We start from the raw sequence: 16496 nt of genomic DNA, 5'->3' as shown, positions 1-16496 counted from the left end.
GATCCCAATTATCCTGCATTTCTGTTCTTTCCACTGCTTGTTTTTACTGCTGGCTCCTCTCCCCAGCTCTCAGACCCTTATGGTGAATATTCACCAAGGTTTTCAATTCACTGTTCTTTTCTCTGTGAGTGGTTTCTTGGAAATTTTATTCATGCTTTCAGCTTTAGTAACCTCCTCTGTCTTACTGATTCACAAATTCAGTGCCTTCACCCAACCGTGAATTCACTCATTCATTCATTGATTCACTCAACAAACATGTACATTCTTTGCTGACTGTGGAGATGCACAGTGGCCGGCGTTGGTGGCCCCTCGAGGGATCTAATGTTCCTTGAACAAGTCAGCAGCCACTGTGATCTAATCTCTGCCCTGGAGAGAGTTTGGTCCATGATGCTGTAGAAGTGCAGAGCAAGGGTGTCCAACCTCTACATGAGGGTTGGGAAGTCTTCCCAGAGGACCTGAGCAGGAGTGGTGTCCTCAGAGATGAGTAAAAACACACGGGTCAGGAAGGGGAGAAAGGGCAAGCGGGGAAGTCCAGCATGTACCACGCCCTGGGCCTGGGAGGCAGGGTGCCTTTCAAGACATAGTCAGAGGGGTGGAATGTGAGGGAGCTACAAAGGTGAGGCCGGAGAGGAAGAGGCACATCACAGCCTCTTTTCCCAGCTGAAGAGGTTGAGTTTTATCCTCAGGAGTAGGAGCTGTGCAAGCCCAGGAGATGGATGGAGGCTGGTGGGTTTACACTTAGCTGACTCTCCCTCTCAAACACCGGGCGATCGAGCCAGTCCACGGCCGTGACAAACCCTTCTGAAATTCAAGCCATCAGATGGCTCCAAGCACCTATCAGGCTCCCCAGCCATTGCACCATCCCATTAATTCTCTCTGAGTGGTCACCTATCCCAGGCTCTGAGTTTCCAGTCCTGACCATCATCTCCCATGGCTCCTATTTCTCCCGCATCCCCCATTCCTGCAAGGCCCAGCCCTCCTCCCCTCAGAATAGCTGTTCTCGGCCCCGGCATTCACTTCTTCAGGCCAGATCAGCAGCCCTCCGGCACTATTGACAGTTGGGGCCGGGTCACTCTGTGGTGGGGACCATCCTCTGTGCTGTAGGCTATCTAGCAGCTCCCCTGGTCCCTGCGCACTGGATGTCAGTAGCATCCCCCCAACACACACCAGTCATGCCAATCAAAGCTGTCTCCAGGCTTTACCAAAGGCCCCTGGAGGACAAGACCACTCTGCTTGGGAACCGCTGTGTTAGATTATGGCCACTGTCTCAAGTAACATGTAGTCACCAGACCATGGTTCCCCATCCCCATGCAGCCTTCAATGGCTCCCCAGTGTCTGCCACAAAAACCCACAGCCTCGGCCTGGCACTTGAGGCATCACACCCCCAGCCTCCAGATTGCCGAGATTGTTCCAAAAATCGTCTCTGCTCCAGCAGGACATGGGAGGGGGCTGCCTGAGTCAGACAGGAAAGGGGGAAGGAGACAGAGGTGTCGACTGTGCTTGAAGTGTGGCAGCGCAGCTGAGAATGACACCACTTGTCAATGGCGTTTTATGAAACATGTGAGGAGGTAACGCGCATCGCTCTCTCCTGATTCTGTGTGTGGGCCCTGCTCGTGGGGGATTGCAAACAGCCAGAATGTCATTGCCCCCGCTCCCTGGAACAGAAGTTTGCCTTGTCCGTTTGTAGCAGAGTAGGGATTCTTTTGTCTTTGGTTGCATAAGAAGTGGCAGCAGGGTAGCCACAGGCTCTCTGGGTCTCAGGAAGGAGACCCCTACTCCTGTAACCTGGCCAAGGGAGATGCTGCCAGGCCTTCATTTAACTGGGAAGGAAAGGTCCCTCCTCTGGCTGACATTCTGGTGGAGTGAGGAAGGGGAGAGGAAAGAGCTGTCACTTGTAAACTACGGCTTATCACGAAAACAGTCTTCAAGTGAGCAAAGAGTTCTTTCCTAGAAGATCTTGCCAAGCTGTCACTCCTCTCTGCTTCAGAGAGAACAGTTGGGTGTGTGCGGCAGCCATTCGAATTCGGGATATGGAAAGAACACACGAGTTAGGAAGATGTTCAGTTTTCATCAACAGATGACACCTACTGAGTGTGCGTGGTGCCCCGGGCACCAGGCTGCGTGCTGGGGTACAGGGTGGGACTAAGCCGGGTTAGACACAGCTCTCTCCTAGTGGGGCCCACAGCCAACAGCAGGCCTGGGGTGCCTGTCCAAGTATTCTGAAGGTGTTGAACCCATGAAGAGAAATCCACATAGTTATTTCAGCCAGACTGGTGCCCCAGGTGTGTGCCTGGGGGTGCATGCATGTGTTTCTGGGTGTGTGCGTGTTCAAGCCTGTGTGTGCATGGAGTGTACACCCTTGTGGGATTGACTTAGGTTACCTTTCTCTTCCTTTCGGTGTCTGCTTCTCCTTCCTGCATAGACTCCCTGAGCTTCCTCCTGTTTCCCGACCCCTCCTGCTAATGCACTCACCCTCCTTTCCTCCTCTCCCTTCCCACATCTCTGGCTTCTCCTACCCCTTGGCCATTCAGAGATGTCACATTGCCCCTCAGCCCCCGGACTCTCTCACCTTCTCTCCTGCCCCCACCTCTCTGTCTCTGAGAGGCCATGTCAAGGAAGTGATATAAAAACCCAGTTAAGTAGATATTATCCTCATTTTACAGATAATGAGACTGAGGTCTGGAGAGATGATCCTAGGTCAGATGCTAAGAAGTGAGGAAGGCAGGATTTGAAAACCTGGCCGCCACACTACATCTGCTGTTGCTGCTGCTGCAGCTCGAGTCATAACTGGTTCCAGGGCCCTTTTATTCCACTGAATCTCAGGAGAAGATGTCCGTCTCTGAGGCCCCTCCTCCAGGCTGTAAATATTAAAACTAGAGATCAGCTCCTCCTTGACAGGAGATAGCTGGCATGAGGTTCTTCCTCTTGGCTACTTTCCAGTGGCAGCCCCTGTGAGAAGGAAACCAAGGTCACACCCCATGTCAGGGACCTGGGAAGGGGCAGACCCGACATCGACGGGAACTGAGCAAGAATGTGAATGGAGGCCCACTCTCTGCAGACTCTGTACCAGCCTGGGGACACACACGGCTCTGCCTTCCAGCCTGGGCTGCCCCCTTTTCTTCCCACCTCATCTCTGTCCCCACTGTGAACTCCCAGCCTGCATCTCACCATGTGGTCACTCCCCTCCAAACAGTCCACTTAGGGCCTGGGTGTGGGTACTAGGGACTCAGTCAATCCTCTGGAATGGACCCAGGGAGAGAGATCCATGCAGGTCCTGAATTGGGCTCAGGTCATTTGGGTGGTGGGTTCTGGGGTCCTTGACTGGTGAGCAGAGCATGGGTGTCTGGGGCCTTGAATTCTGCTTCCAGTTGGCCACTCACTCCCCAGGTGGCATGTCCCTGGGCACGTGGGTGTCCATGATGTTGAGAGAAGTCCATATGACCGTGGCTGTTTTCTGGCTCCAGTGCTGGCTTACCACCCTGTTCTACCCCCAGCCCCATCCATCCCTCACCCTGCCTTACCTTCCTTTCTCCACTTGTTTGTCAACCTTGGGAACAAAGTAGTTAACCCGAGTGTGTTTTCAAGATGATGGCAGCCTGGTACCTTGGGTAGAGAGTGAGAGAAGTACACCATCAGTTTGTAAATATGTGAAGCCCCAGGAGTCTCCTGGGTAATAAGTTTCCTGTCAATTTTATTGGATTCCCTAGAAAAATATTTGTGAAGGATAGAAAAAGACAGATGTACCAATATAGCCATATCCCAATTTAAAGAAATGGGGAAAACATACAGCTTTTCAATGTGTCCTCCTACCTGGAAGCCCAACAATTCAGGCTACCCGCTTGTGAAGGATTCAGGCAGGCAGCTGGGTGGCCTGGAGATGAAGATCAAAGCCCTTCCCCCCCAAACCCACACTCGCACTGGCGCCTCTCCATGAGTCTCCACATGGGACAGGCTGCCAGCAGTCACTCCCCACCTGACACCACCCTTCCTCCCCAGCTTTCTCAGCACACCCTTGGGCATGGCCCCAGCATGACTGCCTCTCAAATGTCTCTCCTGGGAGGTAAAGCAAAGGCAGTTTTCCAAAGGGAGACCTCCAGGGCCATCTCTCCTGTTGGCATCCTGCACCAGTACAACCAACAGGCAGTAACTGAGCTCTTGGTCTGTAGCCAGCACCGTCTGGAATGTCTATGCATCACCCTCCATGTAAGGGGCTGCTGTTACCTTCATTTCACAGATGAGGAGACCAAGGCTCAAAGTTAAGTAGATCATCCAGGTTTGGGGGTTCATAAACAGGCGAGCCAGGATTCCTGCCCCGGCAGTCACTCCAGGGCCCAACACAGTACATCCTGGGTGTATTCTCACAGCGTGGGAGGAAAGCACAGGATGGACTGGAAACGAAGACTCCAGAGCGAGTCTAGTGAAGATGCCAACTTCACTAAAGGAGGGGAGTGTGTCCCAGAGCCTTCCCTGGTTAGAGGGCCCCAAACTGGGTGTGGCTGAGCTCTGTCCTTGCGGGTGATGAAGACTCCCAGCACAGCCGATCAGTGCATTCGGGGGATCCTGCAGCTATACAGGTGCATCAAGAGGTCAGCTAAACTGAATGTTCACTTGAATCCACCCGTTCATGCCCAACATCTTGTCTGAAGTGGGCTTCCAGGGCATGTTTGATGAACCAGTGTGATGCCCGGTGTGGCCTAAGAGGTTCAAGGCCAGCCCATGGCCCTGGCTGTGCTAGGTTCAGATCCCATCTCACCGAGGGGGTCCCACGTTCACAGTCAACCCTGGGCTCTGCTCCTGGTGTTGCCCAGAGCAACCGTTGACCTCAGTCCCCCTCCCATCAAATTGGACCTACCTCCCAGAGTGGCTGTGAGAGTCACGTAGACAATGAAAGTGGAAGATCTAGGACAGGAGCAGCCCTCGGCATTGCTTAATTGTGGCTGCCTAATCACAGAACGGCCAGCAGGGCTGGCTCCCATCCTCTATTTCTTCTCCATTGTTTATTCTTCCCCACATGGGGGAATTTTTGAAATGGAAACTGACCACCAGCAGGAAATGAGCTGCACTTCTGCCTAAAGGAAAACACAGCCCCCTAACTTCTGTCAACTTGGGAATGTTTCTCTGTCCTCACCTAACCACTCCTCCTTCCCATGTGTCGGGAAAATACTGTTCACGGAGATTCTGCTCCGGGGCCAGGCCCGTAGGTTGGTGTTCCACATGCATCTTCTTACCTCACCTCACAGCAATCACATGAACCATGTCAGTACCCCCATTTCACAGATGGTGTAAGCAAGGCTTAGATACGTTGACCAAGGCTACCCAGGTCATATGAGAATCTTGCCAAAGCAGGACATGGGCCACCTGCCTCCAGAGACCAAGCTCTTAGACTCGGCTAGGGTTTCTCAACCACAGCACTATTGGCGTTGGTCTTAGATGATTCTTCATTGTAGGGACTGTCTGTGCATCGTAGAATGTTTAACAGCGTCTCTGGCCCCACCTACTAGTCAGTAATATCCCCAGCCTAGTCATAGTAGTCCAAAAATGCCTTCAGACACTGCCCAGTGTTTCCTGGGTAGGTGGCTGGGGGCAAAAGCACCTGAGATGAGAAATACTACCCTAGGCTTATTGCTTCTTACCTGCTAGAGGTGGCTCTGGACCATTCTAGGGTCAAACCCTGTGCTGAGCCCCTGACTTAGCTTCCTGCCTACTTCCTTCAGAACTTTGCTCCTTCAGGTATCTCCTCATGAGAACTTGTTTCCTCTCTGCTTCTCCATCCAATGCAGGATGGTGAGCCCCAGGCTGGGCGCCATGGGGTCTGCTCCCCACTGACAGGCACTACCATCTCCACTCACACAGGCAGTTCCAGAGATGTCCTCTGAGCACGGAAGGCCTGCAGGTGGTCCAGCCTGGACCATACCCTTCCCATCATCTGTCCCCATCTTTCAGGGCAGGAGCAAAGCAGGTCAAGGGCCAGGAGGAGATGCCCTCCTGGGGCATCGCCTCCAGGATGGCCTCTGGGGTCTTCCCATGGATACGGCTGTCTGTGTGCACTGGGCTGGGACTTCTCCAGTCCCCCAGATGAAGCTGTCAGTGCTTGGCGATCAAGGCCAGGCTGGCCTGAGCCACCAGTGCTGCCTTCTTGAATTCATTTCAGACTCTGAGATTCATTTAATAAGCCCATTCATCACCGGCCATTCTGGGAAGCCAGACAGGCCGCAGAATGGGAATTGGAAACCCTCTCCTCACTTCCTGCCCTGCCTGCTCCTGTGTCGTGCTTCCCGTTAAGCTCTCTCCTCTCCTCTCCTCTGCGCTTCTCTGGGGAAATGCAAGACTGGATTATTCTGATGCCAGTAAAGCACCAGCTAATGGAAAGTCCACGTGGTGTGAGGGCTTCGATACCTGTCTGACCTCCCTGGGGGATGGTCGGCTCAGCCCCCAGCCCCCCAGTGTACCATGTGCGTTCCTTCCTAAAATGCATTTGTGGATGGGAGGTGTCTCAGGGCACAAGGACCCCCTCTCCCCACCCTCCCGCCTGCCATCCCCAGCATTTCTGGGTTTTGAAGCCCCTAAGATACTTAAAAAGAAATGCCAATATGGGTTTCCAGAAATTGTGGCATATGTTAAGTTTTGTGTTTAATCAGTTAACTTTTTTAACGTAAAAAAACACAAAGCCAGCGTATTATAGTGATCATAAGATAATTACAGGGTTTATTTTTAAAATGCTAATTCATGGTTCACTGCAGGCTGTGTGGTCACCCGACATTTTAAAAATAACAGGACAGAGCGATGAGCCTCATCTTTCTGCATCTCTAACTGTGTGTTTAGCCTCATTTCCCGACAATGCGGAAGTCTAACACTGAGGCCAGTTGTACCATGGGCCTAGGCAAATGGCCTCCGGACAGCCCTGCCCACAAACACCGGCCCTTGTCTCTGCTCTCCACTGGCCAGGGGATTGTCTGGGCTCACACCCAGGACCTGTGCCCACTTTCTTCATTACTCTCCCCAAATGTTTCGGACCCTAGAACCCACCGCTGAGCCTGATTCAGGACCTGTGTGGGTCTCTCTCCCTGGGTCCATTGCAGAGGATGGACTGTGTCCTTAGTACCCACATCCAGGCCCAAGGGGACCCTTAGAGGGGAGTGACCATGCGGGGAGGTGCAGGCTGTGAGTTCATGGTGGGGACAGAGGCAAGGTGGGAAGTAAAAGTGGGCAGCTCAGGCTGGGAGCCAGAGCTGCGTAGGTTCCCTGGTCTGTTGTGGGGTCTGCAGAGAGGAGGCCTCCACTCATATTCTTGCTCAGTTCCCATCAATGTCAGGTCTCCCCCCTCCCCAGCCCCCAACATGGGGTGTGACCTTGGTTTCCCTTCTCATAGGGGCTGCTGTTGGAAGCTGGCCCAGAGGAAGAACCTGCTGCCAGCTGTCTCCTGTCAAGGAGGAACTAATCTATAGTTTTAATATTTACAACCTGGAGGAGGGACTCTCAGAGACAGACATCTTCTCCAGAGATTAAGTTGAATAAAAGAGCCCTGGAACCAGACATGATTCCAGCAGCAGTGGCAACAACAGCAGAGAGGCTGGGGAGAGTGGGTGCAGGGGCCACTTCCTGTCACTGACTTAGGGTGACCTCTCTGACTTTACCTTCCTCCTCTATAAAAGGGGAATGATAACAGTACCTACCTAACTGGAGTCTCATGATTAAGTTAACATGTGTAAAGCTCCCAGAACAGCGCCTGGTACACAGTAAGTGCTCAAGAAATGCGAGCTGGTGTTAGCCGTATCATCATGGTTCTGGTGTCACCTCCATGCATGTGGGTGTCTTCCCCTTTCAGCTAACCCTGGAGGAAGGCAAATGGTACGTGTAAGATGGTGATGTTCACAAGGCCAGAGGAGTATTATGCATTTCCTAATGTTTTTATTATAAAACAGTTTTGAATAGATATAAGACTCCTTGGAGGAGCATGAAGAACCCCGGCAGACCCCTCCCAGGCTTCAGGAATTTTCAGTTCACAGCCAGTCTTCGTTTGTCTCTATGTCCATCCTACTCCCCAGGAGGACTTTCTGGGCTGGGTCTTTTCCTGGCACCGGTGGCCTGCTATGGCAACAGAGCATCAGTTGGACAGTGGGGGTGTTATGGAAGAGGAGGGGTACAGTGCTTACTGGGGTCCTCTCTGCAGTTCCCCTTGGGGCATCCAATTCACAAATCTTCTCTATCCCGTGATGAAGGCAAAGGACAGATGCTATCCCTGATTTACAACCTGGGGAAAAACCTCTTGAAGGTTCGAGTTTGACAACTATTATGCCAGCATTCCTGCCCCTGATTTAAGAGCTAAGCAGTGGCCCGGGCTGCTTCAGCTGTTGGTTGCTGTCTTGTCTGTGGCACTTGGAACTCGTTTCTCATAATGAGCCTCACTGAATGCCCCTTTTCATCTGCCACCGGATCTCTGCTCGTCCTTCCAGTTCCTCAGCTCCTCCAGCTGCAGGAGCCCAGGGCCAAGTGCTGGGTTCCCGTGGAGCACTGGTGTGCGCGCGCCCTCTTGGAACAGTTTTATTTCTTGTGACTTCCTTCTTTCCATCCTGCTCTTCTTCCACCCGTCCGTCAGAACACCTCCTCATTCCCTTTGTCCCTCTGTCTTCCTGTTGTCAGAGCTCTCACGTTTCCAGGGTGCCGATTTGGACGTCTTTTCAAAGAAGAGATGTTCTAAAGACAACTGCAGGGGGTGGGGGGATCCCTGGTCACGTGCCAGGTGGCTGCTTTAAATGTCAACTGTGGGGAAGAGACACTCATCGAAACAGAGAAACTGGAGGCTGTGACACTCAGCTGGGGTGTCGTTCAGCTTCCTGCCCAAGCCCAGAATTGTCCCTTGCCTCCCAGAGGTGACCTGCCTACCCCAGGCTGGTCCCCTTCATTGGAACAGGGGCGAGGACTTCACTGGAGGTGTGACCTGAGAGTCTCTGACTCTTGAGCAGCATTTTCCCAGGTGACCTGTTGACAGTGGGGTCCTCCTAGGACCCCCGCCCCAGTGCTTCATACCAAGCTGTGCTAGTTGTCACACACGGGCACAGTAGTGTCCCAGCAGGGTGGCTTCCAAGCACCCTGAGGTGACCCTGCCTGGCCTCTTCTTTCCAGATCTGGGCCTTCACCTACACCCAGCAGATCTTGCAGGAGGAGCTGTGCCTGTCAGTTATCACCTTGTTCCCTGGCGCCCCAGTGGTTCTTGTCCTTTGCAAGAATGGAGATAAAAGACAGGTAAGTGCTCAGTGCGTCCACCCTGGGAGGTGGCCGCCTGTGTAGGTCTGAGTCTGTGTGTGGGAAAGAGAGAGGCTAGAGAGGAGGGAGAGTTGATAAAGAAGACATCCTTCTGGCTAGGAGAGAGGAGGGGAACTCTGGTCCCATCTGTGGTGCCCAGGCAGCCATCAGCTGCCAAGTGAAAGCCTGTTGACTGCGTCGGACCTCTGCTTCACGTGTGTCCTGTACTGCCCAGTCCTGCTCAAACGCCTGCCAGGATCCCAGAGCATGCTGGGACAGAGTCTGCAGGCCACTAGGATAAGCAAGACTCGAACCTCTGCCTTCGGGGGCCTTGCTCGGGCTCTGGCAGAACGTCCCACGGAGTTCATAGCACTCTGGATGCATGACGTGCCTGGTTCCTGTGGGGGCAAAGTCGTTGGCTTCACCCAGTTCCCACCAACTGGGTCTTGTTTGGTGGGAATGCCCATTTTTATAGCTCACCAGCCGTGTGACCCTTGGCAGGTGCGTGGACGTCTCTGAGCCTCAGTTTCCTCCTCTGTGCAATGAGGCTGGTGATGAACATCATACAAGGCTGCTGTTTAAAGCAGTTCACCGAGTCATCCATCCATGACACCTGGTCAGCAGTAGTTCCCCCGTACCTGTCCATCCCCTCCCTCCTTGTTGTGTGTGGTGAGGTGTGGGATGCAGCCACACGAGACCCACTCTCTGCTTGGGCCCTCGTGTGCTGAAGCTCTTTGGAGGAGCAGAGATTCAGGCGCAGGGAGCTGCCCTTCCATCCCTGCTGCTTCACCACCCACCCCCCTCCCCCCAGCCACTCTCGCCCACTCCTTCATGACAGCGTGGATAGCGAGTGTGGATCATTTCTTTCGTTGCTTCTGTGACTAACTTGCTTCACATTTTCTGGCCTAGTGCTTGGAAAGTTATTGCCTTCTAATGAGTTTTCCTAGCAAACATATTGATTTTGCTTTTACTTTTTCTAATCCAATTTTTTAAAAAGCCAGCAACAATACCTGGTAAGGCAATTAGTTGCAGCTCTCTTCCTCCTTGAGACCATGAAGTCAAGTCTCTGGATGACCCTAGCCCTGTGGTGTCAACATTTTTGATAACACTGGAACTCCTGATACTGTTGCTAGGACCCAGGGCCTTAGTCGGAGAATCCCTCTTAATCCTCTCCCCTCTCCGACTCTCCAGCAATGGACCAAGACTGGCTCCCGCATCGAGCACATGGCGTCCCACCTCTGCCTGGACACAGACATGTTTGGCGATGGCACCGAGACTAGCAGGGAAGTCGTCATCAATCCGTGTGAGTCCTCACTCATGAGCCAGCACTGGGACCTGGTGAGCTCTTGAGGAAGCATTCGGCACGAGCAGGGGCCATGGGGCGGTGCTTCCCTGGGTGAGATGCAGACTGGAGACCAGGCTGCACGTGGCCACATGCTTAGCAGAAGCCCTGAATGGGGAGATGGACGCAGAGCTCCCCCCCACCCCCCAGGACGGGAGCGGTTGTCTCAGGGAGGATGCAGGCAAAGATGCAAGCGAAGAGGAACTCGGAGACAGATCCCCGTGTTCTCAATGCCATTAAGTTCCAGTCCTGGCTGGGTGTGCCCCGGAGTGGTGTCTGGAGACAGAGATCTGATGGAAAGTGTTGATGTTTGTCCCCTGTCTTACAAAAGAGGCCAGAGAAGAACAGCTTTCCTTGTCACTAGGCCAGGACTCCAGTGAAAGATGAAGAGTGGAGGTTGTTTTCAAAACAAATAAAGAACCTTAAAAGTTTTGTCTGTGTGTCTCTTACTTTGTTTCCACTTATGTTTAGCTCGAAGCTAGGTTAAGTTCTCCTTTGAATTGGGGCGTGGGGCTGATGGGGACTCATGGATGAAGAGGAGGACAGGGAGATGGAACCCTGCACCACCGACAGGCTGTGCAACCTTGAAAAGAGAGAGAACTTCTCTGACCCTTCATTTCCTATGATGTCAAGGAGGGGAGTTGCAGTGTTTCCTCCCAGGGGAGACATAGTCTCTCTCACCCAGGGATGCTGCATCTATTTAGGAACGCCAGGCTCTGCCTGGGGAGACCCTGCTGCAGTGGATCCAGGGTAGGATCCAGGCTCCTCCCTGGCTGGAATCACTGCCCTAGGCATCTCTGTGGACCCTATGACTTTATAGTCTATGGCCATTGGTTCAGGAGTTTCTTCTGCTAACAAATCCCCAGTCTGGTCTGGGAATTGGTTCTGTGGTTGTCCATTCTTAGTAACTAGGGTTTAAGAAAAGAACAGACCCATATTGTTTAAAAGTTCCCAGAATATGCCTGTACATTCTCAGCCAAGGTGAGTTCACTGCGTGTCAATTAGTAATGGTCTTAGCTGTCTATCACCAAGTAACAAACGACCCCAAAACATAGCAGCTTAAAGCAAGGTACATCTCTGATCGGACAGTTCCTATGGGGTGTGGCCTCACTGGGTCCCCTCCTTCAGGCTGACTTCAAAGGTTGCAGTCAAGGCATTGCAGTGGTGGTTGGTTCCTCACTGTTGGCCCAAAGCTGCCCTCAGTTCCCTGCCATATAGGCTTCTCCAGCCCAGCAACAGAGCCAAGCAAGCCAGGAAGGCAAGGGTGCTGGCAAGACGGGAAGTGACTGCCCTTTCCAGCCTCATCTCACAAATTATCTTCCATCACTTGTGCCACATTCTGTTTGAGAGAAGCAAGTCATAGGCCCAGCCACACTCAAGGGGAGAGGATTTCACAAGAGAGCAGGTGCCAGGAGGTGGGGGTCACTGGGATCTGTTTTAGAATCCATCTCACATCTTATACACTAAACAGGTGTCTGTCTCCCCTTCATCTAGAAAGCCTTCGACGATGCTGTTCAAGCTCCTCATTATAAAACTTGTTACTGTGGTAAGTGAAGGGCTGAAAGTGCACACCCAGCATCTCCACTGGTGACTGGATTTGTTTATGCTTTGTCTCCTATGTTTGCCGTGTTTAGTTACAATTTGGCTCTTTTATGGGGCTGTGTCACTTTCCACTGTGGAAAGGAGACAAGGCCACAGTAAAGACATCTATAGAAGAAGTGTTCTACTGGCTCCTTAAGCTATGTGTCCATGGGGTGTAAACCAGGCTTGCAGAAAAGAACAGATAGTTTCACCAGCGCCCTCTCCCCTAAGTCAGGGGAGCAGATTCTACTCTAGAATAGCTAAGGGAGCTGGTGCTGTCCTCATCTGAGTCCTTATCTCCCTCCATATCTGTAGCTATCTGGGACTTCCCTGGTGCCAGGAAAGCTGACTCGTGCCTTGCTTCAGCTCCAGCACTGGGCCTGACACCTCACGCTCTCTGTGAAGGTCTTCCTAAATGGTGATTGGAAACATTATTTCTTGTCCAAGATCAAGTGACATTACTTTTTTACTCACCCTGTGAAGTCACAGTGTAGGTGACCATAGGTCTCTCAAATACCCAAGGACATAGGGACACAGAAATGGAGGCCTCTATCCCAGAGGGTTGCCAACATCCACTGGATCATCGAAAAAGCAAGAGAGTTCCAGAAAAACATCTGCTTTATTGACTATGCCAAAGCTGACTGTGTAGATCACAAAAAACTGTGGAAAATTCTTCAAGAGGTGGGAATACCAGACCACCTGATCTGCCTCCTGAGAAATCTGTATGAGGGTCAAGAAGCAACAGTTAGAACTAGACATGGAACAACAGACTGGTTCCAAATCGGGAAAGGAGTACATTAAGGCTGTATATTGTCATCTTGCTTTTTTAACTTCTATGCAGAGTACATCATGAGAAATGCTGGGCTGAATGAAGCACAAGCTGGAATCAAGATTTCTGGGAGAAATATCAATAACCTCAGATATGCAGATGACACCACATTTATGGCAGAAAACAAGAACTAAAGAACCTCTTGATGAAAATGCAAGAGGAGAGTTAAAAAGTTGGCTTAAAACTCAACATTCAGTAAACTAAGATCATGGCATCTGGTCCCATCATTTCATGACAAATAGATGGGGAAATGGGGAAATAGAAATGGAAACAGGGACAGACTTTATTTGGGGGGGCTCCAAAATCACTGCAGATGGTGACTGCAGCCATGAAATTAAAAGACGCTTGCTCCTTGGAAGAAAAGTTTTGACCAACCTAGACAGCATATTAAAAAGCAGAGACATTACTTTGCTGACAAAGGTCCATCTAGTCAAGGCTATGGTTTTTCCAGCAGTCATGTATGGATGTGAGAGTTGGACTATGAAGAAAGCTGAGTGCCAAAGAATTGATGCTTTTGAACTGTGGTGTTGGAGAAGACTCTTGAGAGTCCCTTGGACAGCAAGGAGATCAAACCAGTCAATCCTAAAGGAAATCAGTCCTGAATATTCATTGGAAGGACTGATGCTGAAGCTGTAGCTCCAATACTTTGGCCACCTGATGTGAAGAGCTGACTCATTGGAAAAGATCCTGATGCTGGAAAATACTGAAGGCGGATGGAGACAGGGATGACAGAGGCTGAGGTGGTTGGATGGCATCACCAACTCAATGGACATGAGTTTGAGTAAGCTCTGGGACTTGGTGATGGACAGGGAAACCTGGTCTGCTGCAGTCCATGGGGTTGCAAAGAGTCGGACACGACTGAGCGACTGAACTGAACTGAATCCCAGAGGAGCAAACATTTTTTTAAAATCTCAGCTGCTTTGATGTAGCAGAAAAGCTTAGTCTCTGGGTTACTTTCCTCTTCCTAGTGAAAGACTCCAGGATAATAACAAAGACTGTGGAGGAGCTGGGGAGTAATCTGCTAATGGAGATACCAAAGGTTCATATTTGAGCTGCAGGGTGTGCATCATAAGGCCTCCTTAGTGGAAAGCAGAATTTAAAAACTGATGCAGATAGCTGCTTATAAATAGCTGTATCACTGTGACTGTGTAGGGTTATCCAAATAGCCTCTCTTCACTAAGTTGATACTGATGAAGCCAAAGTAAGAGTAATTTGTGATTTAAAAGCAAGAATAGCAGCAGTTCCAAAGCTCCACCAATTCAAGACAAAGCTGATGAAACCCAGATAGGACGGCAACCTGCCCCAGTCTGAGATGCCTGCATCCTGCAATTATACAGCAGAGCATGTGTGGCCAAGCCTTGCCCAGAGGCCAGGTCTTTAGGTAGGTGCCGAGTTAGTTAGAGGCCTCAGTCAACCTGATTATTGAGCTTGAATGTCAGATTTCAGGAACCTGGAGAGCTCACTTTGTGGGTCACTGGTGGTTGTGGGTGAACATTTGTTAACGATACAAGTGTATGAAAACAGAAAAGACCCCTACTCTTCACATTTTCCAGGCTTGCAAGATTGAGACCTGAAACTGAGCTTGAAGAGTCACTGCTCTGGAACAGTCTCATTACGCTGCCAGGTGAGGAGGTGACTGGGTGTGGCAGAAACCCCTCACCAGGGATCACATCTGGCTAATGCAGACAGATGTGAGCAATATGGGCTCCTAAGTAAATGGTGTGGTGTGTGAATTGAGTGAAAGGAAATTCATGCATACATTTTATACATTTACGAACTTGAGAGAGGGGCTTCAGGAACTCTCTAGTACCTGGATTAGAGTTGGAGGGATGACGGTGTTGAGTAGATGGGCAGAAATGGGAGTTTTTCAGTAGTTCCGGGGTCAGCATAGGTGGCCAAGCTGGGTGCTATATTGAATCTGAGGCTCACTCTCTTGGCAGTTTCTTTTCTTATGTGCTGTGTGACTTCCCTGTGTAAGCTCATCTCAGCGGGCGTCGTTTCCTCTGGGCTGTGGAAGTACGCCTTGGGGAAGGGTCAAGTTTGCCTCGGTTGGTTTCCATTGGATTCAAACCAGTTTGTACACTGATTTTTCCTGTTGTGGTTTCCACTAAAAGATGTGGAACCCCACATCTAAGCTTGGCACAAGCTTGGGTTTTGATCCTTTGCAGATTATCTTTTCTTTACCCAAATTGTTGTCCTGCTTCCCTGCCAACTAGTAGGTAGGTGGGGTTTGTTTAACTCTTCTAAAGCTTCCCTGGTGGCTCAGATGGTAAAGAATCTGCCTGCAATGCAGGAGACCTGGCTTCGATCCCTGGGTCGGGAAGATCCCTTGCAGAAGGAAATGGCAACCCACTCCAGCATTCTTGCCTGGGAAATCCCACGGACCCAGGAGCCTGGCAGGCTACAGTCCATGGGTCGCAAAGAGTCAGATATGACTAAATGACGAACACTTTTACTTTCTAAAGCATGTACCTAAGTCTCATCTCTGGCCCCAGCCACTCATGAAGCTTCCTATGTGCCTCCACTTGGGTGAAGCTGGGGCTGAAGCCCCAGCCCTGGTTATAATAGGTATCTGGCTTCAATTCCCTTTTAACTCTCATTCACCACGCTGACTTTGAATTCCCACTCATTTTCAGAATCTGGATTTTCTCCTTTCTTCCTCTCAAATGCAGCTATGATTTCAAATTGTTTTATTGTATTTTATCCAATTTTATATGTGTTTGTGGCAGGGAGCTTCCTGTGTCAGCTCAGACCAAAATTCCTTAGTGCTGTAATTAGCCGTCAACACTGTCTTTCCCACTGGCTCTGGGATCATATCTTAGTGTAGACACTCCATAAATTTCTGTGAGTGAGTGAAAGAATAAGCCAGTGATTCTTTAGTACCACTTCCCAATTACCTCCTGGCTATAGCTACCAGACATTAGAGTTTTAAAAAGACAGCAAAGGCAGAAATGGAGGACTGAGAAGACAAATTTATAACAATGAAATCTCGTTATAATACACATGGATTTAGGGATCGTGCATATTTTACTTCATAATGACAGAGTTTAATACTGAAAGTCCTAACTGGAAAGAACTATCAGTTATGGAAATCTTTAATACTGCAGTGGAGCCTGGCATGAGAGACTCTGTTCTCATAAACTCTGGGGGATGGTGGTGGGAGGGTAAGCGGGGTGCACTCACGTCTCCCCTGCAAGCATCTCAGGTATATTCACCTGCCATCTGGTAACCTGGGTCCCACTGGCCTTCAAGGAGAGGCTCACCTTTTACCTGCGCTCCACCCTAGTCTACCTGCAAGGGAGATAAGCCTCCTCCCTTTCCCCACCCCCTGCATTGCTCCTGGAGACAGGGCCATGGCTTATCTGTTCCCTTGGCACTTGATGGCACCTGGGCAGCGTCTGGCACACAGAGGAGCACAGCGAAGTGTTGCAGGAGAGGTCTGGCAGCCTTGCACACGTGGTGGCCTCTCCGATATCCCCCTAGGTGGAAGGGAGCCTCCAC

General features: G+C 50.9%; 1 protein-coding gene across 3 annotated transcripts in view; it reads left to right on the top strand.

Annotated features, from left to right (window-relative positions):
- GALNT14 (polypeptide N-acetylgalactosaminyltransferase 14) overlaps positions 1-11017 on the top strand; it is a 216101-nt gene extending 205084 nt beyond the window's left edge. Inside the window, exons 14-16 of one of the 3 annotated variants that reach the window (XM_086323634.1) lie at positions 9124-9243; positions 10435-10546; positions 10917-11017. In XM_086323634.1, coding sequence (XP_086179760.1) covers positions 9124-9243; positions 10435-10546; positions 10917-10918 — 234 coding nt within the window. In that variant the 3' untranslated portion in view covers positions 10919-11017. The other 2 variants (XM_086323633.1, XM_086323632.1) reach the window with 2 other exon arrangements.
- The last annotated feature ends 5479 nt before the right edge of the window (positions 11018-16496 follow it).

This window comes from Bos grunniens, chromosome 11 (genome assembly GCF_055505025.1).
Source record: "Bos grunniens cultivar Pamir isolate PY7600 chromosome 11, Bosgru_T2T1.0, whole genome shotgun sequence".
Lineage (NCBI taxonomy): Eukaryota > Metazoa > Chordata > Mammalia > Artiodactyla > Bovidae > Bos > Bos grunniens.
Note: the sequence above shows the minus strand (reverse complement) of the source record. Positions and strands in the feature narration are given on the sequence as shown.